Source organism: Pipra filicauda, unplaced genomic scaffold, assembly GCF_003945595.2.
Source record: "Pipra filicauda isolate LSUMZ 115617 unplaced genomic scaffold, ASM394559v2 scaffold313_size859762_pilon, whole genome shotgun sequence".
NCBI classification, from domain to species: Eukaryota; Metazoa; Chordata; class Aves; order Passeriformes; family Pipridae; genus Pipra; species Pipra filicauda.
The window spans coordinates 312,514-339,397 of record NW_024104436.1 but is presented as its reverse complement, the minus strand read 5'-3'; the positions used below and the strand labels follow the sequence as shown (position 1 = coordinate 339,397).

Genomic DNA, 26,884 nt, shown 5'->3' with positions numbered 1-26,884 from the left:
GAAATGTTTGGGGTTTTTTTCTGAGACTCTGGTTTTGACTATCTCCATTTTTGTCTCAAGGCACACTAGAGCAACAAAAGCTACAGCTGACAAGAATGGAGCAATTCACCTACAAGATCTGGACTTTTAGAGAAGCTAAGGCATCTAAAAGCAGTGGTCACCCTTCAAACACATGAATATAATTAAATACAGATCGAGACTGTGCTTACATTACTTTTGTCCAAATGCTGAAGTTATCCAACACAATTAAGACAGCATCGAGACAGTCATAAAAACATGGCTCAGTACATGAGGGAATAGTAACTTAAGATGCATCCCTTCTACCTCCCTAAGTGTAAGGTTATGGCTGAGTGGGGATTGGCCTGGAGCACCCTGAGGTCTCACAGTTTCACGTGCGGTTGTCCATGGACAAGAACGAATGCAGATGCCACAAACGATGGTCGGTCACTGGTAAGCAGGTCCATCTTAGCCAGCAGCCGTGCTGGTCCCAGAAAGCAGGGCAGACCAAGGGGAGCTCTCCTGAGGCCCCGGGACTCCAGCAGGCCGGCTGGCCCTGCCAGCACCTCCAGCCTGCCGTGCACCCGAAGAGAGTGCCATGTCCGGAGGGACACACCAAAGGGCTCGCCCACAGCTGGGAGCTCCTCGAGCCCCACGAGCCCAAGTGGGAGGGTGTGATCTCCCCCGGGCTTCCATCACACCCACGCCCCCTCACAACCAAGGAGACCTCCCTCTGCTGAGGGGGGATCCACAGCCCCTACTGCATCCCCCTTCCTGCCACCCAGGTGATGGAGCCAGAACGGGGCAGTGCGAGGCCACTCCAGCCCTGCTACCCGCCCGGGGAGGAGGGGAAGGTGCGCCCTCCATCTGGAACCTCCATCCCCACGGCCCGAGGAGTTAATGGCGGCAGGAACCCACCCCCTGCCGGCCTTCCCCGTGACTCGCTTCCTCCAGCGGACGGGAAATGGGCGGAGTGGGCGGCCTCGGCCCCGCCAGCGGAGCCGTCCAGCCTGAGCCCGCTGCGTGCGGATCGCCGCGGACAGACGGACGTAGGGAGGGAGGGAAGGAGGGACGGAAGGAGGGACGCCGCCGAGCCCCGCCGCCGGGGCGTGTCAGCGCCGCGCACTCCGCTCCCTACCAACGCTCCGCCGCGCCGCAGCGCCAACATGCCCGCCGTCGACAAGCTCCTCTTGGAAGAGGCTTTGCAGGACAGCCCGCAGGTAGCGGCCGCTGCCGGGGGCGACGCCGGGGCCGCTGCCAGGGGAGGGCTCGGCCGCCCGCCCGGCGGTCGGTCGGTCGGTCGGTCGGTGTGACGCACCGGGGCGGACGGTGCCGGCGGGCAGCCCGCGGGTCCAGCCGGGGCGGGGGGCACTGGCAGCAGGGAGGGCCGCGGAGCGGCGTCCCGCGGTGGGGAGAGGGGTGACAGGGGCGGTGCAGGGGGACGGGGCGGCGGGGCCGAGAAGTAGGTCAGCGTGAGTTCGCCTGTCGGAGCTGGAGGGCAGCAGGGATGCGGTGAGGCAGGCACCGTGTGGCGGCGGGGGAGGCTCTGGTGTCCCGCCGGGCATCAGTCAGGGGAAAGCCAGGCAGAGTCAGCTCCTGCGGGTCTCTGGGGAAGGGGGCTGTCCACCACTGCGGAGGCACAGCGCCCTTTCTCCTCACCGCCCTCAGAGAAACTCCCGTGGCTCTTTCCTCGCACTGTCCTGTCCCGGTGTGCGCTCGGTGGCTGCCAGGGTTGCCCTGGAAAGGTGAAGTGTGTTGGCGAAGGACGGGTGGGCATGGCTCGGTGCCCTGGCTTCCCCCGCAGGGAAAGGGACACCTGTGCGCAGAGAGTCACCTGGCCCCGGTGGCAGAAGTGGGCTGGAGGAGTGTCACCGCCAGCGTACCTGCTCCTCCCCGCTGGTGTGAGCGCTCCCAGGGGCCGTGGTTCGGATACAGGAGCTTCCCGTAAGGATAGACGAGATGAGGCAGATCCCAGCGAAGATGACCTCCTGAAGGAGTCTGAGAAACGAGGGCAGGGGGTGGCCGCCCTTTCCTTCCCAACTGCAGGCGGGGGGCGATGTTCCTCCTTCTCCCCTGTGCCCCACTGCTGGAGCCGTGATGTGACACAGCTGCAGAAATGACCCCTGAGGACTGTGGAAGCCAAGCCCCACAGCGAAGAACACACCGTATCATAATGTTTCCAGGGGCTGAAGGTGTGTGAAGCCTCGAGAACTGGGAAAGGAGGATGGAAGGAAAGAATTTTGCATGGAAGAGAGAAATAAAGGGAAGGGGAAAGAGTGGAAATTTCACAGAGGAGTGAGGAAGGTGCACTTGAGGACAAAGTGTAGTGCAGACAGAGATACAAAAGTAATGGGTGAAACAGGGAAAGAAGAAGGGAGGGTGGGGTGGATCAGCATGGATCCTGTTCCCAGGTAGCCCTGTGTTGTAATCCCAACTCGTCTGCTGATAGATAAAGAGGAGGAATGAATAGGTAAGGTGTGGAGCATATTGCTGTCACATGTTATGGAGTCTGTCATGAGGCATTTTAAAAGAAAGATTGGATGTGCACCTGTCAAGACTTAATGAGCCTTGGGACTCATCTTGGTAACCTCCTCTTATCCTGTTCTTCTGTAATTTCATGAAATCCCATCCTAGTAAGAAAGATTTTCATCATTTGTTTTGTACAGCATGTATGTGATCAGCCTTGGGAATTTTAAAAACTGGACTGGAAAAAGCCTTGAGTCACCTGATGTAACATCAGAGTTAGCCCTGCGATGAGCAGAGGTTTGAACAAGGCGATGTGCAGAGTTCCTTGCCAGCCTGAACTTTTCTGTGTTCCGCAGTTTACCAAAATATGTTAGATTTATTATAGGCAGTTACTGACATTTTTAGTGTTAACCTTTCCACTGTATCCTGAAGCTGAAGAACTGGACACACAGGATAAGTGAACTCATTTACCTCTTCAGTCAACACTTCCCTCCATGATTAAAAATGTAACACTGACTTCAAGCAGCTGAACAATGCACTGAATTGAATTTGGAGGTCTTCATCTTTCTTCTGACCTGAAACGAAGGCTGTTAACATCTCCTTTGCAATTACTGGAATACTGTGGCCTGCATAAACTTGAGTATTTTCAGGATGCTTTGGCTTGATTTGGTCAATACTTTTTGTTCAAGTTCTACAGCTTTTGGAGGGAGGGACATTCTTTAATTTTTATAACGACCCAATATTGCTAAAATATAATTTTTTGATGAAGGGAACAGGAGTGGGTTTTTTCAGTCTTTTATATTTTCATTACTTCTTTTCCTGGGGAGAGCTTTAGATTCACAGCACAACAGGGTCACTGTGCCAGGTGCTGCAAAATCAAGGCAAAAAGTCAGTCTCTGTCCCGCAGAACACGCAGCATAGCATCTTACAGGATTGTTTACTTCTGTGTAAAGGGACTTGATTCTCCTTTCTCTGTGCCGTCACTTAGAGCAATGCAAAAGGATGGTGAAGTCAGGATATAACCTCACTTTGTATAAACTCTGTGAAGTACGTAGATTACGTGCAAGACAGAGGAGAATTAGGCCAAAGTTATTTCTTCATCAGGTTTCTGAAACTTGGTTTCTCTCCTCAGCAATACAGTACTTTTGTCTTGATTTGTCTCCAGGCAAAGGCTGAAAGAAGCTGTAAGAAGTGTCTTAATTTTGAAGTGTTTGGCCACAAAATGGAGAGAAATTTACATCAGCAGTCATGCTAAAACCAAGGGAAATACTTACATGAAAGCAGAAAATTTTTTTTCTGTCTTTCCAGAAGTCAAGATAGTGTTGCAATTAATGGGGCCTCCTAAATGTTATCTTAATATTTGGATTACTGGTTTATTTCAGCAGCATTAGCTGCTATTCCAGAATTTGTCAAAACGGCAACAACGAAAATATACACATGCTGGTATTTTGTTGCAGTGATTTAAAATGGTATTCCTAAATGTGAAAGTTTCCAAGAGTAATTTCCAAACTGCCTGAATCATTTACTGTTTTTATTATTGCTGAACAACGTGGTAATAACAGAGGCCAAGACTTTCAGAAATTATTTCCCAGAGCTGTTCTACTTCAACCCATATTTAGACATCTGAAAAAATGAACCTGCAAAAATTCAGTAAGATTTACAAATGTAGCTGACATTCCTGTGTTTGAGAGCCTTTTCCAGCATGCAGAAGTGTGTGATTCGTAGCCTACTTCAGGCAATTTCTTTATAATCTTTTAGTTTTGGCTTGATATTTGTCTTGATAAACATGCAAGTTTTAAAATTTTTGCTTTCTCTAGGTTTATTTTTAACCATCTTCATACCCTTTGCATTTCATGTGCCATTGTAACACAAAACAAGGGAGTTGAGCACTGTGTAAATACAAGATTGTTTGTTGACATTATTTTCCTTGTTTTAAGGCATCATTGAAAATAAAGCATTTCAAACCAGATATTTTTGAAAATCAATATGTTTTCAGTTACTAAAATAATAGCTTGATGTGGAAAACTCTCAAAATCATGCCACTATCCTTGTAGGGAAGTTCTGCACAAAGGTCCTTTGTACGTTTGGGTTCTTGGTATCCATTTCATTGACTTGGCCTTCTCTCCATTCTTTGGTTTTTGTGTTCTCTTTATTTGAAAACAGCACTTGGTATTATGTGTTCCCTTACGTGCTAAGATCTTGAACTAGTTTCCCAAATGCATTTATTGGGTTGTCTCTAAGGTAGGAAGGGTTGTAACAGCTGAGCACATTAACAGTGAAATGTTGAGAGCTTTTAGTTACTCAAAGTAAGAAGGTACTCCTGTTCAATGCTGAGAAAGAATCCGAAGACTGCCTCCCTAGTCCTGTATTTTAACTGCTGAGCAACACTAGTTTCTTACATACTTCTCAGCAGAGATGAAATGATATTGAATCATGGGCCAGGATTCTTGAAGGATGCTGATGTTGAGTTTTTCAGGACAAACAAAGTCTGGGCAGAGAGTTCTGCAGAGAAGAATAAACGCCTTGAGGAAATGCATATTCCTTCTGTGCAGTATCTTAAAACTTTGAAATAATTTTCCCAAATTCGAACCCGGATTTTTCAGATACATTAGAGATTCCTGTAATAGGGGATAGTTAAAGCACTTTCTCTGTTACAGGACTGACATGTTTATGAAAGTACTGGAGTTTATGCATGCCCCTCATTTAAGCAGATGAAGCTAATTATTGTCATGGGAGTTAGCTGTACAGATGGAAAGACATTTCCAGTTAGCATCAAATAGATTGGATTTATCAAAGTTAAGACTAAGGATGGAGCATGACTTTGTTAAAGGGACAGTCTTTCCTCTTTAATTATTGTAATGATCTAGCAAATTCTTGAGCTTGGCATTATTTTGAAATATCTTTGTTTCTCATCTCAGGAGCTGTGTCAGCAACACAGTTCTTTGTTCCTGATGATTCCACTACAACAAACCAAGGGAATTCATGTGTTTAAGATAACACAAGTCATTATGTTCTTCCCCTGTCCCCATTTGCTGACGAGGATGAGTTAGGAGAATGGAGAAAGTACAGGGTATCTCTGAGTGGGTGTATCTCTTGTGCCTGTTGTTATAGATGAACACTCAGTTGTTTGGTCTCATTACATCAGCTCACTTTGGCAGTGGCCCTGTAAGAGTTGCTCAAGACAGTTGAGAGTGAACAATACTGTGTAAATTATCTCATTGGAAAGGGGTGCTTTTAATGCAGTCTGACATTAGAGAAGTAAAGTGAGCAAGCAGTGGTGTTTGACCCAGAGTCCTTAACATGGTTTGAATTACTGTAGTCAGCAGGCAGATATTCAGGATTTTTTACATTCCTAATTATGTTGGAAGGACTGTCTGTTAGCTGGAGCAAGAGACTGGGAGTCAGGATTTGGCCATAGCATTTTATCACTTCTCCTCCTTATATCTCAGTTTACCTATCCATAATACAAGAACTAATTTCTATGTGTTTCGAGATTCTGAATAAACAAAATCAAGCAAAGGTAAAGGCTTATTATTTCTGATTGATTTTTATTTTTTGCTATGATTTGCTTATGATTCTTTTTAATATTTCCACTCAGGATTAAAACCATTTGCTTTTTTTTTCTTTTATTGAAGACTCGGTCTTTGCTCAGTGTGTTTGAAGAAGATGCAGGAACCCTTACTGAATATACAAACCAGTTGCTTCAGGCAATGCAACGAGTCTATGGTGCTCAGGTAATTTTTCATTTGTGTTTCTTTTGTTCCCGGTGGAGTAGAAGATGAATTGCTATTATGATGCTGTTATTTACATGAGAGTTGCAAAGTACCTGTACCTCTTGTGGTTTAAGGGGAGTCATGGGTGTTTTTCATCTGGTATCTCAGCCCCTTCCCTCCTTAATGCTCAGAAAAGTCATATTTATGAAAAAGATCTTGTTTTCTTTGTCTGTCTCCAAGCAATTCATGAAAGTAAAATTGTGGTATGTCCTTACCTTAGGGTGCATTGAAAGGCCAGTCTTGACAAAATTGCTTACCTAAACGTAAACACAATACACAGGTACTCACACTGACTTTAGGCACCTAACTTAGATGCTGTGACTCACCTTTTGGAGGGAGCTGTCTGTGTCTATTGATTACAGAGAGAATGTGCACTTTGGATCATACTGAAGTCAAGTACCTACAGTAGCCAGAGTGAAAAATATGGGAGCAGGAGCAGAAAAAATAACATTTTCTAAAGTACTTACATGACCTAGATGACTGAATCCCCTCGAAATTATATCCAGTGCTTTGGAAAAGGTTACTGTAAATCTGAGTGATTTTCAGTGAAGCTGATTCCCATGTGCATAAAACTAGATATTTCAAAATACCCTATCTAGGTCTTGAAAGACATACACAGTATGTCATGGAATTTTTGCAAGAATTTATGTAGGTTAGATACCTGAGTTCCCTAGAAACAGCTTTTCTATTCTTAAACCAGTAAATCAGAGTACACAGAGAGATGAGGACAATGGGGATATTTTGAATTTACTGGAAGAGTGCCTGATTCTGATTCTTATATTATTAGGAATCAGTTCAGCTATAAAACTACTCCAAGTATGTGTCCATTTGGTGGGACTACGCTTTGAGTGACTGATAGTTTGACTTGGAAGAACTAATTTCCCAGGATCTAGTGACCTACGCCTGGAAGATCCAGCTTTGGCGAGCTTCAAAGTCTTCATGTCGTGGATCTTGTGCAAATGCAGAGGCTTACAGCACAGCTTAGGTACATAGAAAACAATGCAGCACATAGCCAGGGGCTGGAGAGGTGACATGAAATCAGCACTGAAAGTCAGTGGTGGGCATTTTGGGAGAGTCTTTTAAGAGCAGGAAGAGTATGGGCACGTTGGATAGTAGGAATCTGACACCAAAGATCAGGTAGGATTGAAACAGATGAAAGAAGCAAATCAGAAGATACATTTGATTTTCAAGTGTCCAGCTTATGGAGTACGTGTCTTTTTCCCCTGCTAATGACGTTTTAGGGTGGCATTTTAGGAAGTGGTTACTCTGATCTGTGATTTAAGACAAAATGCTTTATCTGCTTTTGTTTGCCTCTTCCTTTTCATCTTGGTTTTTAGCCTTCTCTACTTCTCTTGTTCCACAGTTATGACATTTCCTCTTTCTTCTCACTGTCACAGCGCATTTACCCATCTGTATTTTGCAGTACTACTGAGTCTGCTTCATTTTCCCAGCACTTCTTGGCCACTTCTTTCCTGAACACTGCTTTAGTTTGATATATTCAGTCACTTGTGAGTATTGAAATATGTCTTCAGAGTTTTATGCCATTTTGAGAAGTAGAAATAGAAAGGTAATGCTGAATTGCCTACTAAACCTCAATGGACAGTTAAGAAAAATCTATGTGTAATATTTCTTGGCTGACTAATCACAACTTGAGAGAAAAAGAATTTTTGTTGTGTTGTTAGGACACACGTTGTCTGGGCCTCAGGAGCAGCATGTGCTACCAACCCTGTAAAAGCTGAGAGTATGGAGAAGTCAGTTTCTGAATTTGCCTTTTTGTTTTCCTGACTTAAATTTTCTCTCTGCAAAGTCAAATTTTCTCTTTGCAAAGTCATTGCAATCCCCTGCTCTGATTTCCCTATCTGTAAAATAGGAATTACGGTTACTGACCTACTTTAAGGCAATGACCATAAAAATGACTGGAATCACAGTCATGGCAGTCAGACAAAGCAGTGAGTTGTACTAGTCCGCAGTTTTGGAAATTAAGGGTTTATAACCCCTCAAAACACTTACGACAGTTTTAAAAATGGTAATTTTGTTTTCTTCCTAACTTTGTTCTGAACTGTAACATTTCTAACATTTCCTACATGTCTTAACCGTGTTTTCAAGATCCTTTTGGAGTAGTTTACTAGAAGCTTGGTGTCTCTTGTGATGAAAACTCAAATTTTCATGTAATTCAAACCACTGTAGCTTGTGATCAAATAACAATAGTTAGTGGTTCTGAATGGATTCAGTGCAAAGTCTCAGGGAAGTAGCAATTAGTACTAACTGCATGCTGTTAATTATCCTTGTGGATATATGCATATAGTTGTCTCAAAACACTGTTTTGTGTGTAGAGCAGCAGTAAACTTGTAAATTGACAGCTCAAGCTGCTTTGAACACTTCGATCAGCGAATTTGAAAGCAGTGTGAAAGAGAAATATTTGCCCAGAGTTTTTAAAAACCCTTAGGAAAATGGGAATCTTTTTAAACATCTTTTCAGACTTATGTGTATTCAAGCAGGACTTAAAGACTGTAAGGAGGGATCTGCAGCATCCTGTCACAGGGTGTAGCAGTGGATATGCTGCTCAGGCACCTGGAGCTGTTGGACGTGGAAAGGCCAATAACAGACAGGCTGGAGTTGGATGATACATTGCCAGCAGGTTGCCTTTGGGTGCAAGGCCCTCAGAATGTCACGAGCCTCTGATTGCTCTGCAGGATGGGGACAGTGCTCTCACCTCTTTGGGCACCCACACCAGGTGTGACGGAGTGGTGACTCTCTCCTGCACGTGGAGATCTTTAGTGAAAAAGAGGCTGCGAGGCAGATGCAGTGTATGATGCCATGATTGAGGAGAAGTCGCAGGAACCAAAAGCAGTGCTTGAGGAGTGAGGTTTGGTTGATCTGGCAAACCCACGTGTGTAAATACAGTGAAGCATTTTTATGTTCATCAAATAAACCACATCCTTGTGAGTATATATTATACTTCCTTCTGTAGTTCTCCCATCTGTGTTGTGGTACCCTGAAGTAGTTATCATGATATCGGTCTTGTAGAGGAAATCTTCCTTGCAGAGTTCATTCCTGTAGTTCTTCCTCCTTGCAAGCAAGCCCTGATGCTGCATCTGGCATTACTGCTGAGTTCTGTGAATGTTGTGTTTGTCATTCTGTACATTTTATTACCTGACCAATATATAATGCAGCAAGCAAAGACTGTTAGAAAATTCAGTTTACTCAAGTTACAGTGCTGAGGCTCTTGCAATGGCGTATGAGCAAAGTGTGCACAGTTTACCTTCCTGACTTACCACTGTCACAGTAAGGGATTTTCAGAGCTTTACTATTATTTCCAGTTCTCCATCATGCTGTAGAAATGGCTGAGCTGGGATCTTCACTTGAAACAAAATGCCATTTAGCAAAGTCAGGAGACTGTTGTGTCTCTGCTGACTATTAGAAGGGATAAACAGTTAAGCAGGTTAAAGGAAAGTAAGATGCAGTATTTTGTCACTGTAAATAGGTTTCATGTCACGAGTCCAGACAAATCTGTCTAGATACGAGGGGCAGTGGTGACTGAAGGGGAGTAAAAAGAAACACATGCTGTCTTTATAGATACATCTGGAGAGGGGACAGCATGGGAACTGTGAAGTGTAATTCTGTTCAGCATCTGTATCTCTGTGAGCAGTTGTCTTGTAATTCCAGAGTCACACAGGTAAAGCTGCAACAACCTCTGGGGCTCACTGCCTTTTTATGTCCAGACTCTTAAGGAAACTCTTGACAATTATGGAATAGTCTTGGTTTATAGGTACCACATTACATGGGAATCAGGACAGCTTGAATCTGTCCAGGGCTGTTTTAGGTAGTGCTTCATAACAGTGTTACTTCTCTCCACAAATTCAGGACACCTCAAGTCTGCATTTTTCTACAGTGCTGCTTGTTTCATTTTCCTGTGCATTGCCTTCACTAGGCTGTGACTCAGTAGATAGGTGTCAGGCTCTCTAGGGTGTGCATGAATTTTTATATTTATTATGTTGTAGAGCTAACCCCAAGTGTTCAGGGTTCTTAAATTAGTTCTTGCTTAAATAGCAAGTAAGCACCGATACAGTTTTTCTTTTAATGTGTAAGGGAACTATTGTGTTCCCTTTTCAAATTATAAGACTTTTTTTCCCGAAACCTTTTAAGGAATAAAATTTAAGTTAGCATTTTGTAAACTTGCGGTTCCACATAGAGGAGCTTCAATAGATAGTAGAAAGGATAAACATTTGCAATAAACTGCAGTTGTCAGCACTGACTCCTGTGAAGTCCTGTATTTTTGTTCCATATTCATTGTAAGTGTGCATCATATATCTCTTACCTTCCTGAGGCCTGTTCACCGTATGTTGCTAACAGAGGTAATCAGCACATTACCACGTGAGCACTAATGTGTTAACAAAGGCATGGGAGTTGGTTTTAATATTGCCTATAAAGTTGGAGTTGTCACCATGCCCAGAAGCAAGTTGACACTGCACTAAGCAGGATCTGGAGATTTGAGGAAGCATAAATGTACCTTGCTGATAGTAATTGTTTTGAAGGAAGCTGGAGAGATTATTTCCATACTGAACTAGCCATCCTATTGTAGCTGCTTTTGCTGCTTTACAGTGGAGCTTTGCCTAGTGTCTTCTATTTCTTGAATCTATCCTCTGCTGAGCTGTTCCTGTTTATGAGGACGGAATGCCATGCTGTGAACCAGCAGCAGGGCAAGCCATATGTTAGCCTGATCTTGTAAAGTGCTGCACAGCCTGATCACCCTGGTGAGGCTTAGCTCCTTGCAACTCTGGATTCATGTTTCCAAGCCATTTAATATGCAAACCTAAGCCTGTAGGACTGTGCCATTTACTAGATTGCTGGAGAATTCTACTTTGTAGAAAGATGATAAGCACATATAAATCGAGCTGCATAAAACAGTTGCATCAAGACCCAGTTCTTTTTGTGCTGTGCCTGATTTGAAGGTAGATGTGCTGCCTAGTTCTCAAAGGACGGGAAGGCTGCAACTACCTCATGGACCTTCTCCTTAACCTGTTTTTTTTCCTCACTTATGGGGCATTAAGCTTTCCCAGATGTAAGCTAAATTTTATTATGTGTCATTCTGCACGTTCATAGTGCAGACCAGTGCAGACCTTTACCAGTATCTTGTTGTTTACATGAAGTAAACACTGCTCTGTGCTGGTTACTTGTAGGGTTTTAAAAATGCCAACTTTAGCAGGCATAGGAAAGTTGCTTTGCAGAAAGCTTCATTATATTGGGATTGGAATTTGACATGCTGGAGTAGTTCTGTGTCTGTAGATATTAATTTCTAGCTCAACTTCATCCTTTACATGCCTCCAGATTTGTAGTCTGTTAGACAGCTGTCTATGGAAATATCTTCAGACTTCAGCAGATTATTCCTCAGAGTTGATTTTGGAAAAATACAAGAAGATACTCTAAAAATGGATGGATTGCCTCACTGGTAAATGGTTAATGGTGTGGATATTTATTGCAAAGAGGTTATAGAAAAATCATACTCTCTTCTGATGATATGGACAGCTTCATGAATAAAGGTAGTGAAGGTAGTGACAGTGAAGAAGGTGGAGTCAACACATAAAAAATCACATGCCTTTTCTCTGGCACTAGATCAGAAAATAAGTTGGACTTTTTTTTTTTGCTGAGTTATTTGAAGATAGGGTGAGGTACAGAAATAAGTTGAGAATTAAACTGGTTTTTTAATCAATGGTTTTTCATTTTTGGTAGATTAATAATAGATTGAAGATACAACTTCCATTACCTTACACATTTGAATTGGACTTAGTGAACTCTATAAAAATCTATTCCTAGGGCTATCATGCCAGCCAAAGTTAAAGAAAAAAAAAAAAAGTCAGCACATCTGTAGTCACTGCTGATTGCTTTATGCTTATTTACATACAGTCTTTTCTTCCTTCCTTCCTTTCTTCCTTCCTTCCTTCTGGTACACTTTTTTTACATTAATACTGCAGTAGTGTTTTCCCTGTTAAGTAAAACCTTTTAGTGCAGATGACTGTATGTGCAAGGCCCAGTACTGGTTAAGTTTGCCTTCATTTAGAATACTTTGATTTCTGTTCAGGATTTTATTGAGTTTCTGCCCGATATTTCATGAATAGCTCTCCACTCCATAAATGTGTGATGAATTCTGAAATGTTAAGGTGATGTGGAGTCAGGATCATATCATAGTTTTTTCTTTTGCTGTGGTATACTGAATTTCAGTCACTTCAGGATAAAGGAAATGAATGCTGCTGTATTCCGTGGGAAAATGTCTTGCAAATAGATTAAAACCTGTTAAAATGATTTGCCTGGATTTAGTGGATCTGTCAACTGAAGCAATGCAAATTCTTCTAAGACTTCTAAGTCTTGAGACTGATTGGTAGCAGAGTGGGGGGAGGGGAAAAGGCTGATTAGGAAGAAATGGAAGGAGGATTAAACCAAACTTTCCCAGATTAACGTGCTTAGCAATGCAGTATTACCACTAGGTCAGCAGAGCACTTTGCCTGCTTCCTGTTCCTTGTGCAATGGACTGAGTTTCAACTTGATAGCTTGATTTGATTTGTTTACAGCTTTTGGGGGTGTGCCTGTGTTTGGTTTTGTTTTGATTTTTTGTTTGTTTGTTTGTTTGTTTTCCCAAGTGATACAATGAATGACTTTGTGCCTCTAACGGGAACTAAGTCTGGCAGGTGTTGGGAGAGAGGATGAAGGACCCAGGATTAACTCTCCCACTTGGGGTAGGGATTGAGTAACAAGTGGTGTTCTGACACAAAGAATTGAGACTATAAATGAGAAATACATTATGAATGATGCATGGAACTGTTGTCCCAAAATCAGCCTAAAATCCAAAAGTAAGTTTTGTGTCAGGCACATCTGTCAATTTGTTCTGTATCTGGAGTAGCATGCTACGAATGTCTTCTTGGCATCTCTAGTTAACTGCTGTTACCTGATCATGTACTTGGGAAGGTGTTGTTAATGTACAGCCCTTTGAGACCCTCAGGGTTTCTGTATTCCTCTATTATCCTATCACATACTGGAGACTACTCCTGGGGAGTAGTGATCACTGGAAGTTGCTTATTCCACACAGCTCTTTGCATTGCCATCTTCAAACTGTCCCACGTGTATGTCCCATGTGATGAGTAATAATGCTCCTTGTTACTCTTTGAACATTATGTGAGGAAATTGAGGGTTCAGTCTTTAAAAACCAGACTGGTAGAAGCTTGGGGGATGGCTAACAAAAAAAGGATGCCTTTGGTGTCAGCCCATTATTCTGAAGCTTCTTCTAGTGTTAGCAAGTTTAACCCAGAAGAATGTATTTCCCAACTTCAGAGCAGATAACACAATTGCAGACTTTGCAGGAATAAGTAAATTGAAACGAAAAGTGGGGGGGGAAAGAGCTTGTTTCTAATACTCAGTTTGTTTCAAAAGATTTCTCTCACTCTGACCCAGCTGTACATCTTACAGGTGGCATCACAGTTGCTGTGTGGGGACTGAGTCTTCTTGCAGTTATTACTCAGCTCTCTCTTTGAGGTTGTGTTTATGAAAAAGATCCCACGTCTGAGAACCTCTGCTTCTTTTTGTAATCTTAAATTCCACCCACGTGCATACAAACAAAAAACAAACCCCTTTTAATGTCATGTTATACATGCAAGGAGTCCCATCCTTCCTGTCACCAGCTCATTGCTTGCTAGCTCTGCTTCGAAGGTAGTAAAGTTTCTCAGATATTATTGTAGCTTGGGGGCAGATAGTTAGGGCTCGTTCCTATCCTTGCCTGAGCCCTTAACAGGGTTTGTTTTTTATTATAAAGCACAACCTTGGAAGACCTCTACTACCCCATCTCCACCCACCTCTGAGTGTTACCACCAGAGTGCTTTAAGATGGTCAGAATCATGTCACTCAGTTTTTCCTGCTATGTGTTTGCATACAGCTGCTGTTACCTGGGCTGTGGCTGGCTGTGTTTTTTTCTGAATACTTGGGTACTTAAGACTGACTAAATGTTTGGGCCTTGATGCCCATATTAACCCTCCTTCCTGACATGTCAAGGTGGTATGAAGGCATCAGGATGTAATACTTTATGTCAGACGTGGCATCAGGACACAGTAAAGGGTGTTTCAGGATCTCTGGCCCAGATGGCTTACTGTGCTTTGCTCTGCTTGCTCAAGATGACAAGAGACAATAAGAGAGCACACAAACTCTGTCCCAGTTTTAATGGTTTTCTCAATCAGCCCCAGTATAAAGGGTTCTATTAAAGCAGTTCAGACATTACCTCTAGTTTTATAAACTTTCTATGGCCTTATGTGTTTGGAGACAGGAATAGCTTGTGTTAAGGTTAAAATTAAATTAAAAGTGATTAGTTTTCTGCATTACTGAGGAAGAGAAAGATCTGACAGGGATTAAGACAGATCCCAGTTACCCCTTCCCCTTTTTCTTTTTTTCTAGTTTTAAGTCATTGTTAGCAAATCAGGGATACAGCAGCTGATATACCAGTGTTAGAAATACATTGATTAAAGATTGACATGTCCAAATGCTTGTCTGTTTTTTCCAGCTGTCAAGCAAAATTATATGCCTTCCCTACAAGTCTTGCCTTGAGTAAGCACGTCTTGAGGATGTGTGTGCTTTCATTGGCTGGTGTAGCCATGAGAATAGAGATGAGCTGTTTTGTGCTCCTGTATCCACTTAAAGCACTGTAATTACATTGGCACATTCCCTGAGCATGAATGCATTATGAAGGCCCATCTGCTGGTTCTCTTTATTGATGTAGATTTTGGGGAAAGATGATTAACCAATATGAAACATTCTTATGCTGGAATGGTGGCTTACGTGTTTGAGATTGTTCTAGCTTTGATATATTTTTGGAGTGGGGGAAACCCAACCCAAAACTAACCCCCAAATCTTACTTCTATTCAGAGTAATTAAACCATGTGTTGATTAGGTCTGAAGTATACCTGTTATTGCTGCTTCTCTATGCAGGTATTTTGGGACTAGTTGCTTACACACAATTGAATGTTTGTGTGGGTAGGTTCAGGTTCAGTGAAGAAGCTGGTAACAAAGTAGTAGTAACAGCAGAGCTAAGGACTTTTCATTATTTCTATTAACATGTCATTTTTTTTTTGTAGAATGAAATGTGTCTTGCCACACAACAGCTTTCAAAGCAGCTCCTTGCCTATGAAAAGCAGGTATGTCCAGCATATGACTTTGATTTCTTTTCTGCCTCAGCACTTGTGAAGAAGTCTGTGTAAATAATGTGTGTTCCAGAACTGCTCAGGGCATTCGCTTTACTTAGTTTCATGTGAAGGCTGTTGTGAAATTCCCCAGGATGTTGAAGGGAGTTAGGTCATTCTTGAGAATCTTAAAAAAAACCAACCAACCAAAGAAAACCCCCCAAAAAGGTGCAAAATTTGAGTTAATAATCTTATCAAGATACAAACCAGTTTGCTCCTGTTACATGACTGTGACTTTAAAATGATTATAATAAGAATTAAGTGTTGTCCAAAATCCATTTAATTTAAAACAAGAAGAGCAGGGTAAAAGGATGTGTATTAATGAGTTTCTGTTTTTTAATTTAGTTTTATCATTTATTGCATTTTGTAGGATTATTCATTAGCTTTGTAGTAAAATACATGTTGTATTTTATACTCACCTTTATTGATTTACAGACCAAATATGTGTTTCTATTTCCAGCATTTTGCCTTAGGCAAAGGAGATGAAGAAGTGATATCTACCCTTCATTATTTTTCAAAAGTTGTGGATGAGGTAATTTGAGTTGCTAATATTCTATTCTTACAATATAGAATATAAGGAGTTTTTCTTTGAGTCTGTCCTTTTGATTCTGAGCCTTTCCACTGAAGGCTAGATTGTGCCTGGGTTTTAGAGAGTCATTCAATTCAGGATAAGGAAGTATAATATCATCCTTCTGTAATGTTAAGAGCTGTTTCTGTGGCTTCATTCCACATGCTGTCCTGAGAGCAAAGCTGAACTTCTTAAGGGAACCTAAAAAAAGGCTGAAATAGGATGTGTCATGTAGGCTGGGGCAATTTTTTATTTAATTCCATTTTAAAATGATATTTACATTTCTAAGCTTTAAACACTGTAGTTTGAGCCAAAATTTGCCAGATATAGATGCAGGGCAGCTGTGAATTAGTGAAGTTGCAGTTTAGTTGCTGTGAGATCCTGTAGAATCCAAAGGTGTCTGGGGAAGGCTGCAGTGCTGTGTGGTGAAAACAGGTTGGGTACTGCAGCTGTGTGCACTGAACACTTCTATTCCCTGTAGGTTTCTGCTAAGTATTGGGAGTCTTTCTAAATGCTTCTGTTGACCTGCCCATAAAACATTTCAAGATAATCTTAATATTGAGCTCCTTCTTGCTTAAGTATCATTTGTCACATCACTCTTTCTGCTGTGAGCAGGGCTGTGCCATCAGAGATGTGTTGTTCTTGTTAGTCTACTTTCAATTTTCATTAAGAAAGCAAAAGTCTGTATTGAGGTCTGCTGTTTGGGACAGGAAATAGGGTTGTGGGGCAAAAAGTAAGTTAAAAATTTTAGAGCCCGTGGATAACTCAATGATACAGTGAGAGGAATCCCAAAGGTTTACTTTTTCTTTAGGCTTCTCTCATTGCACTGTGTGCTCTCAGGGGATACTTCAAAGGAGCATTTGTTGTCCCCTGTTGTGATTGTGTTCGAGGTAACCCTCATGAATGGAATGAGTCTAGTCATCATGGTGGGAATGTAACTCCATGGTGTAGAGACTAACAAAAACAGGTTAATAAAGGCTAATTACAGTTTAAATCCTGCTGTGTTAAGCATGAAAATTAGGGCAGTCAAGTGAACTGCCCTAATACATTATGTGGGAACTGAAAAGTTTTTGGATCCATGAAAAATACCAGGCAGGAATTAAGCATTTAGGAAAAAATCCCCACCTGTATTGGATATCTTGAGAAATGTATTTTAAGCATTGAAGTACGTTATATCTTTTTTTTTCCTTTTTTTTTTTTTTTGTCTGCCGGGAATAAATGGCAGGCTGGGAAGTGTTTTTTTATTTATTTACACTGTGTCTTAGAACATTCCTCTGTTCTTTGTTTCAGCTCAATATCCTTCATTCTGAACTGGCAAAACAGCTTGCGGATACAATGGTTCTCCCAATAATACAATTTCGGGAAAAAGATCTCACAGGTAAATTTTATTCTAAGTTTTCATTTTCCTCACGTGTTCCTTCTTGCTTATTTCATCATAAACTGATACATAATGCCATGTAATAATTTGTTCTTTGATGATTAACAGAAAAGTTTTTGTGTCACTTTTTTTTCCTGCTACAGAATTTCATTGACAGGTGGATGCTTTTACTCAGGCAAAAACCAGTTCAAGTTCACCACATAACATTTTGTGCACCATATGGTGGAAGTTTGAAAATACACAGCTTTGTTCTTTGCTGGATCGCTCTGCTTTTACACTAGTCAATTCTCCTGAAGTCATTGATGTTATAATTGTCTAAAGAAGGGCAGCTTAGCAGTGGATCTGGCTTGCAAACAGAATTTATCCCACTTCAGAAATTTGGGGCTGTTAGACAAACACAAGCAAGAATTTTTTTTAACTTCAGAGACTAGTATATTCCCTCTCTTTTGAGGAAACAGTCCTCTTTAAATCCTTGCTATGCAAGGGTGGTTCCAAGTAACCTGATTACACAAATTTGGAAATTCATTACTTAAACAGCAAGGCAGTAATGCAAACATCTGGTGTAATTTCAAAAGAAACAAGCTCATACTGAAGGTCAAGGACACTCTTACCTACTCATGCAACAGAAACATGAATGTTTATTGCAGCATTTTCTTTCTTTCTTTCTTTCTTTCTTTCTTTCTTTTGTTTTTATTAAAGTCCACTGCTCATTCCACTAATCTCAGTCCCATTTATGTACTTTTTATAGACATCATTTTGATGGGAGACAAAACAACTATAGCAAAACAAGTTCTTTATAGTATCTCATTTGAAATTGTGAAGACATCCAGGTGTCTTTGTTAATGACTATCTTGTTTATCATATAATGTCAAATATAAAGCAGGATTTGGATGGTATGATGTTGGTTCTATAAACACTTTTTCACCTCTTTAATGAGGCTTCACTGATAGAGTAATTCTATTTCCATGTTTGTGGATTCTTCCCTCTTGTTGATAAAAAAATACATGAAAATGCATATAAAGCCTGCAACCAAAGCCTCACTGCTTCATGACAAAAAATGAAAGTTTCTTCAGCTTCCCTGGAAGTCAAAATTTTTTTTGTTCTATCCATCGCAACCTCAGTTTTTTTCTGACACAGTTTGCACAAGAGCATTTTTAGTAGAGGCCTGGCCCTATTGAAATTTCCTTGAGGCATCAAACTAGGAAGCAAGGAAGATTAACTGCGTTATTGTTTTTACTTTTAACCTTGTTACATCCTTGTATTGAATACTGTAAAAACCTCTAGGTACAAGTTAGTCACACGTGCCAAGAATTTCTGTCTTTCTGCATCAGAGTCATGATGAAGTGTCCTGGGGAGAAAAAAATGGTGTGAAGCTGATTAATGAGTAGGGACTTAAAAATAATCAGACACCATGATGACCTCCTACAATTTCCCTTTAGTATTTTCACAGCTGCATAATGTCTGTTCTTGTGAATGTGCTTTCTTTGTAGCTTTTTGAGAGAGTTTTGTCAGTTAAAGCATTCATTGGTGTGGACACTAATGAATGTAGTAGCTTGTGCCCAGCACTTGTAAAGTTGTTTAGTTTGTCTTCTTCCTACCTGTATCAGAAACTCGTGGCCAGTGCTTGTTACAGAAGTACCACAGCGAGCTGTCAGATGTGTTAGATGCATATTTCTTTTAATGGAGAAACTTAGCAAAAAATGTTTCACCTTGAGGAAGATTTATGTACAGGAAAGGGGCTTTAGTTCAAGCACAAGTCCTATGAGGAAAGGCTGAAGGAGTTGGGGCTGTTCAGCCTGGAGAAGAGGAGGCTCAGGGGAGACCTCCTCACTCTCTACAACTACCTGAAAGGAGGTTGTAGCCAGGTGGGGCTTGGTCTCTTTTCCCAGGCAACTATCAGCAAGACAAGAGGGCATGGTCTCAAGTTGTGCCAGGGGAGGTTTAGGTTAGATATTAGAAAGAATTTCTTTCCAGAGAGGGTGGTCAGACATTGGAATGGACTGCCCAGGGAAGTGGTGGATTCTCCGTCGCTGGAGATTTTTAAAAGGAGACTGGATATGGCACTTAGTGCCATGGCCTAGTAACCACAGCAGTAGAGGATCAAGGGTTGGACTTCATGATCTCGGAGGTCCCTTCCAACCCAGCTGATTCTATGATCTCTTAGATGTATGGGTCTTAGATTTCTCAGTATCACATAAGCATTGTCAGGAAGTTGTTCAGAACTGCTGATCTTTTATGATACTGGTCAGCCTTTTGCCATAACAAAAATGATGCTTCTTTGGGTAAATGACACTGGCAGGTAAGGCATCTTTTTCAGTGTCAACTTGCTCAATAAGTAAACTCACTTCACCCTTAATTTGCTACCTGCCTATTCATTTCTCTAGCAGCTGATATGGTTTAGCCTTTTCAAGGCAGGCACAATGTATACATCTCTGCTGTGAAAGGGCTGGAAGTGACTTGGGCAATGAACATGCCAGAAATGGTCTCAGTTGAACAAAGTGTTTACAGCAGTTTTTACTTTGAATATTTGATTTCTCTTTTCCAGAAGTAAGCACATTGAAGGACCTTTTTGGCCTTGCTAGCAATGGTATGTGTCCCTGTTTTGTTTGTTTCTGTTTGTGTGCACTTGTTGTATCACAGAAGACATTTTTAATCTATGCATGCACACATCACATTTCTAAAAACAATAATATTCTTTGTCTACAGAACATGACGTGTCCATGGCAAAGTATAGCAGGTTACCGAAAAGGAAAGAAAATGAAAAGGTAACAAACATTAAAAGCAAATGTTTTCCTCAGCCATTCTGTCTGCATCACTGTTCACTTAGGAACTTTGGAGAGTTCATCGCTTAAATTCACAGCAGCTTGAGAGTACTTGTGATTTTGTTTCCAAGCAGACACAAAGCTTTTCAACATCAACTCAGCAAAGTCATACCTGTTTTCTCCCAAGTTAGGCAAGTGATCAAATATTGTGCTGAACTAGTGCCCTTCAGGTCCATGGGAGCTCTTCAGGCAGAGGCCATCCAAATGGCTATAAATAGATTTGTGTAGGCCTACTGTTGTACAGCTGAGGTGATGATGCAGCATCACTGAATACAATTCATTGTGAACTGTCATGTAGCCTTGTGTCTGCTGTTTCTAAAGTGTTCCATTTCTTCACGTCCACCTTCCTTAAATTTCCCTGTTGTGGACTGTCATTCCTCTTAACTCTGTTGGTGGGATTGTTCTACATTTCTTCTTCTTTGCCCACTGGACCACTATTGCAAAATACATCCCTTTATGCCAAAAAGCATGTGACTGGCCCTATCCCAAGAGTGAATCAGTTCTACAGGATGGTCCTTGTAAGGTAATGCATTACAGAACAAAATGTGACATAGCATATGGTGAATTATTCATCTCTGATTTCTGCACTTGCAGATTTGTGTTGTGATCTCAGCTGCAAATAAATTTCTTGCAGAGAGATCAGATCCATATTTTTACTTGTCGTTGTTACATAGTTTGTAGTCACTGGGGCTCCCCAAAAGCTTAAGTATCTTGACAGAGAAGGGTTTGAAGTACTTACTTTGGGGTTTGGATTTGCTTTTTTTGTTTCTCATCCTTCCTTTTAACCTGGAAAAGTTCCGTAATAAGAATTACTTAAAGATAAATTGAAAATAATCACTAAATATATCCATATACACAGTAACACTTTGTCAACCTCTTAATTTTTATTCAGCTTAAGGCAGAAGTGGCAAAAGAAGTGGCAAATGCAAGAAGAAAGCAGCACCTTTCATCCCTGCAATATTACTGTGCCCTGAATGCTCTGCAGTACAGGAAGAGAGTGGCAATGATGGAACCTATGCTAGGATATACACGAGGACAGGTATGGACAGTAAAGCATCCATATCACTTAGACATGTTCCTGGGAAAAGTAGAATATTGTAACTCAGGATTTATTGTGAGAACTGACAAATTATAACAAGGTGTATGTTGGGGGGAGAGGAGGAAAACAACTTGTCTTCAGCTTGCCTAGATTTTAACAACTGATTTTATTTGTGGCAGATAGATGAATGCTTAAATATTCAGGAAAGACACCAATGAAAAACATCCAGTACGCTTATATGCAAAATCATCCTGGGGTTAGTTTTTTCACAGCTAAGCTATCAGTGCAGTAGCATTTACTTCCACTGTTTACTCTGCACAAATTCTCCTATGTAGCAGTTCCCTTCCTGGCACATAATGTTCGGCATACTGATGAGGAGTGTACACGATAGGGAACAGAGCATGCTCTGGAGAACTTGAAGGACAGAACAGTAGAGGGGATTGAGCAGAAGGCTGGCAAAACATTTTTCTAATTTTTATCCTACCAGTAATTTGATGGAGCATTTCTCAAGTCTGTAAAATGTAGTAATACTGGTAAACTGACTCTCTGGGATGTCAGGAGGACCAGTATTTTCACAGCATTTGATTCTCATTATCACCCATTTTAAGGGTCTTTTGTGCTTTGACACTGATGAAAGAAAGCATTGGGAAAATGAGAAACAGGCTATGAAACAGGAAAAATGGATGCAGTGCTCTGTTTGGGACTGTAATGTGGATCATCATCATCTCCATTGTCCTGTCCTTTGCAGATCATGTGCCCCATTTGAAACAGGTGGAAAATGAGGATTCAGTCACTTTCCCCACCATGGGAGTTCACACTGCTTCTCTGCTGCAATCATCCTAAGTGAAAGAACTGCATTGGTTTCCTTTACTGGAAGTCAAACAGAACTTACTTTCCCTGTACTTTGTCTGACAGAACTGCTGTATCTCAGTGCTTTATACAGGAAAGTCTCAGGTTGTCATGGGAATGACTCAGTAACCAGAAGCCAGTTCATATTGGTGCTTAAATATTGTGAACTGCCCTTCATCCCAAGCATATATTTTTTTCATTAATTACTCAAAACATGTCTCCTATTTCACATTTCCAACAAATGAGTAGTCTGTAAGGAATTTGTGGAAGAAGTGGCTAATACAGGGTTCATTTGACTGAAAACTGACATCAATGTGTGAGCTAGGCATGTCGGTCTATCATCAGTGGGATTTAGAACTCTTCCTCCTGAACTAGGCTTCAGAAATAAAATAGGTGAATTGTTCTTCAGGAGGGCATGACTTCTCTCCTTTGCCTGTAAAGGGAGCCTGTGGTCAATAACACAGTTGCAGAAGTCGGAGTTACAGGTAAGAGGAAGGTTAGGGAAAGGGAGTAAATCACAAGTAAAAGTGGATGAAATAGCAAATAAATTGCTTAACATCCAAGAATTTGCTTTTCCATCTCTTTTCAGGGTAGTTCACTGATTTTTTTTTTTAATATTTTTTAAACCTAATTCATCGCACACATATGCCAGCTGTGTTCATGTTTCACTCGGTTGCCAGTAGGCCCTAATGATGACTGTGTGCCCCACAGCAGGTAATCCAAGGTCAAGTCTACACTGAGTACTTTGCTGCTGTTGCATACTTGCTGAGCCATACCAGCTAAGAGAATTAATCTTCTGTCACAAAATGTGCACTTTGACCATAGTAGCTTTTTTTAGCTCCTTCAGTAGAACAAAACCCATGGTAAATCTGTAGCCGATATAACCAATTGCCTTGGAGGCTTCTGCTAGCGCAGCTACTACTACTTCATCACTTTCCTGACTGACTTTGCTGTAGCACTTAAAAGATTTTCATGTTGGAGTTGGTAGTCCAGATTGGACTAGTGAAACTTGATGGATGCTTTGTGTCCCATTTCCTTTAATATGGTGGCATTGCACACAGCAGCTCATAACACCACAAGACCCAATTCTGCACAGTGATAATATGGGAGAAGCTACCCATTCCCTTATTTCAGTCATTTAGAAAGTTCATTGGAAACATACCTGTCAGCAGCCAACAGCTTATCTGTGTGTGAAAGGGTGGAAAGCTGCAAAAGTGGGAAGCACAAAGAAAGGCAACGCAGCTGTTTGACCATGTGTTTGATTGCCTGCCAAAAGTATCCGTCATCGTGGGATTGCTGTGAACACTCCCCACAATCTGTTACTTGTCTGCCAAAGCCAAGAGATCTTCAAGTGTCTTTTTTTTTTTTTTTTTGGTATTTTTCAGATCAACTTCTTTAAGAAAGGAGCAGAGATGTTTTCCAAAAGAATGGACAGCTTTTTGTCATCTGTTTCAGACATGGTTCAAAGGTAATCTGGTACTTTTGTTTCCTTTCGTCTTCCACTGGATTCTGAGCAGTAGTTCTCTAACCTTCAGCACACTAACTGAGGGTGTCTCTGTTTCTTTCTTATGAGATTCCTTCCATGCTTGCATTGCACTGTTGGGTATATTTTGTTACAGCAGTGGGTAGAAAGGAGATACATTTGTACCTGGAAAGGAAAATGCTGTCAGTACACTACAGAGAGAACTGTTACAGTATAGCCAGGAACTATGTAAGTGTTCACACGCTTTCTTACATCCCTGTGTCTCTTCATAAGTACAAAAGTATGGAATTTGAGCTACAAATGGGTTAACAGAGTTAATATAATAGACCTAAAGTGCTTTCTGAATTAGAGGTATTTATACTTATTGGATCCTCTATAATAGTACTGTAACAATAATCCATTAACCTCTCAAAGAAGGATTTAGGGCCTAGAGTGTGTTTTGTAGCTACACAAGGGAAACAAAACTCCTCACTCTAGGGAACATATTCATTGCATCCAGTGTAAGCTGTATTAGTCCACTGGATCCAACCTGGTTTGGCCAAGTCCTAATTTCAATAAACTGCCCTGCTTTTGTACTCCTAATTTTGTGATGTTTTTTTCTTACACTTCCCCTACACTTCTACTTGCAGTGAAGATTGACATTTTCTTTAGAACTAAGTCTCTGTAAATGTAAACTTTACATTTAAAATGTAATCATAATAGAGAGAACATTAATCATAGAATCATAGAATGTTAAGGGTTTGGAGTGGACCTTAAAAGAGCACCTAGTCCCAACTGAGACCTTGACTTTATTGCTTCATACCTTTCATATCAAACTGCAGCCAAATCATCAGTTATTCTGACTCTGATGGCATTTTAAATAATGCATGCTTGTTAATTTGAGAATTGTGTTATAAATAATTGCTCTGTATAGTAGATTCTTTACTAAAAGATTCTTTACTTTCTGTTCTTTTATGTATCTTGTTTATATATCTTTGCATGCTCATTTCTGAAATAAATCCCTCTACAGCCTGTGCAGCATTTTTGGAGACTGGAAGACAGATTTTAAACTCCATTGAAATAGTGCCCTTTGTTTAGTAAATCTAGAGCATCTTCCTCGTGTCTCACAGGCATAGTGAGGATCCTGCCATTGGATCCTCACCATAGAATAAGCCCTTGTTTTCCAAAGCCTGATGGATTTGATTTCTGGATAATGTACGGTAGTAAATGCAGTACAGCAAAAATAGTCTACTCAGTTATTTTGCTGAGTCTGTTTTTTTGTGTTTTAAGTCTGTCACACAGTAAAGCTTGAAAGTACAACTCAAATGTAACTAGTGCAGGAGTGTGACATCTTTGGAAAAATTGAAAGAGAATCTTGTAAAATTCTGAGTGTCAGTGTGCAGCGTAGCAATCACTGACACAGGATGTGGTTCCACGACTGCAGATTACACAGCCACTGAAAACTGTGCTGCCCACTCCTCTCCTCTTTTAGTGCTGGGGATCACAAGGCCTCAGTGAGTCAGATCTGCTTGCTAATCAAGCTAAAAGCTTTCCATTTGTCAGATTTGTTCTCTTGGAACAAGAAGCAGATGCAACCCTTTGTGCAGCTACAGAATTTCAGTGGTAGTGTGGTCTTGCATCTGTTTAAGCTCATTGTGAAAGAGTCTTCATATTTAAAAGCATTTTCATTTATTCAGTGAATATTGCTAACAGTGTGAAAACACAGGAGAGAGATCACTAACATATTTTCAGTAACCAGTTGGCCTAATTGCCACAGATGGATATAACTTCATAATTGTCAGCTTTTCTCTCCTTTCTGCCTTGGAGATTGGATTAACACATCTTAGGAAGAGGAAGCTGGTCTCGGGAACCATGAAGATGCCGGGGAAGTTCTGTCAAAAGCATTTTCTGGTGCAACAAAAATAACTGATCAAAAGATTCATTGAAGTAGCACTTAGGTAAAAACTGACAGCACAGTTCCATTTTATTTAAAAATGGAATTTAAATAATTCTTATTCTGACATACAGTGATAGAGTTCAAAGGCACTGGCTTGCAAAATATGGTCTAAAATATTTCAGATCTGATGTTATTACTCAGCCTTTATAACTCACCCTCTCATGTGACTTGGCTAGTTGGCAAGAAGCACTCGGTCTCATTTTGGAAGTGATGTGGGAGCTTAGGAAGTCTCAGCTTTCTCAAAATATGGAAAAGCCTCAAATAAGCTAACATGAAACAGACTAACACCATGATACAAGTTAGCTCTTCATCTGGCCAGTCAGACACTGCTTAGTGCTGACCTAAATGCAGTACTGTGTCTCTAGATTCCTTCAACAGTTACAGGATATCATCAACTTCTACAGAAGAGTATAGAGGAGGAGAGCAGGGGAAGAATCATACCTCCTTGGCTCGCCCTTTTCCAGTCTTCTTGTCACTGTCAGAGACAGGATAGTGGACTTATGTGGATCTCTGGTCTTGCTGTGTACACCTTATGTTTTGTGCTCATGTTCTTCAAAAGGTTTAAACACTTGGGCAGGAAATAGGGAGAAAATTACTTATGGCATAGCTGCAGGTGTAAATGACTTTCTAAGGTATGGAATGGCAAGTATCCTTATGTTCTCACCCATGAGTTTTCCTAATAGGTATCCTAGCCTGGATACAGTTAATAACTCCTCAAGTTTGGAAAAGTTAAGAAAGAAATAAAATATTTGCTAGTATTGTTTTTATGACAGTCAAAGAACAGCTGCTGCAGTATGAACCTTGAGAGGTCATCTAGTCCATTCTCCTGCTGAGAGCAGAGTCAGTTAGGGCAGAGCGATCAGTACTGTGTCCAGTCAGGTTTTGAGTATCCATCTCTGACTCTCTCTCACACGTGGCACACACAGTATCTGGTGATAGCTTGTGTCCGTTGCCTCTCATCCTGTCACTGCACACCTTCAAGAAGGGTCTAGCTCCATCTGCTGCATACCATCCCATCAAGTAGTTAAGCTGGCTGTAAGACCTCCTTGTTAGTCTTCATGTCATGAGGCTGAAAAGCAATTCTCACAGCTGCTTCTCATGTCACATGTTTTGGTCCCTTAGCCATCTTGGTGGCTCTTTACTTGACTTTGTTTCTGTCTTTCCCGTGCTGGGGCACCAGAACTAAACACAATACTCCTGTTAAGAGTCTCACAAGTGCTGAACAGATGGGAGTAATTATTTCCTCTGACCCATTGCCTATACTTTATCTTTGCACTACTCTCCAAGATAATCTCAATTGGTATTTTTGTTCATTTTGTCTTCCAGGTGTTAGCTCTATCCTGGTATAAAATGACTAA

The 26,884-nt window shown here is 41.2% G+C and overlaps 1 protein-coding gene across 2 annotated transcripts in view; it reads left to right on the top strand.

Moving 5' to 3' along the window:
• The first annotated feature begins 1,076 nt into the window (after positions 1 to 1,076).
• Positions 1,077 to 26,884, top strand: part of APPL2 (adaptor protein, phosphotyrosine interacting with PH domain and leucine zipper 2) — a 34,169-nt gene continuing 8,361 nt past the window's right edge. Inside the window, exons 1-9 of one of the 2 annotated variants that reach the window (XM_027715100.2) lie at positions 1,077 to 1,217; positions 6,099 to 6,197; positions 15,347 to 15,406; positions 15,912 to 15,983; positions 17,310 to 17,397; positions 19,943 to 19,984; positions 20,104 to 20,162; positions 21,112 to 21,258; positions 23,493 to 23,575. In XM_027715100.2, coding sequence (XP_027570901.1) covers positions 1,164 to 1,217; positions 6,099 to 6,197; positions 15,347 to 15,406; positions 15,912 to 15,983; positions 17,310 to 17,397; positions 19,943 to 19,984; positions 20,104 to 20,162; positions 21,112 to 21,258; positions 23,493 to 23,575 — 704 coding nt within the window. In that variant the 5' untranslated portion in view covers positions 1,077 to 1,163. The remainder of the gene's footprint in view (positions 1,218 to 6,098; positions 6,198 to 15,346; positions 15,407 to 15,911; positions 15,984 to 17,309; positions 17,398 to 19,942; positions 19,985 to 20,103; positions 20,163 to 21,111; positions 21,259 to 23,492; positions 23,576 to 26,884) is intronic. The other variant, XM_039383519.1, reaches the window with a different exon arrangement.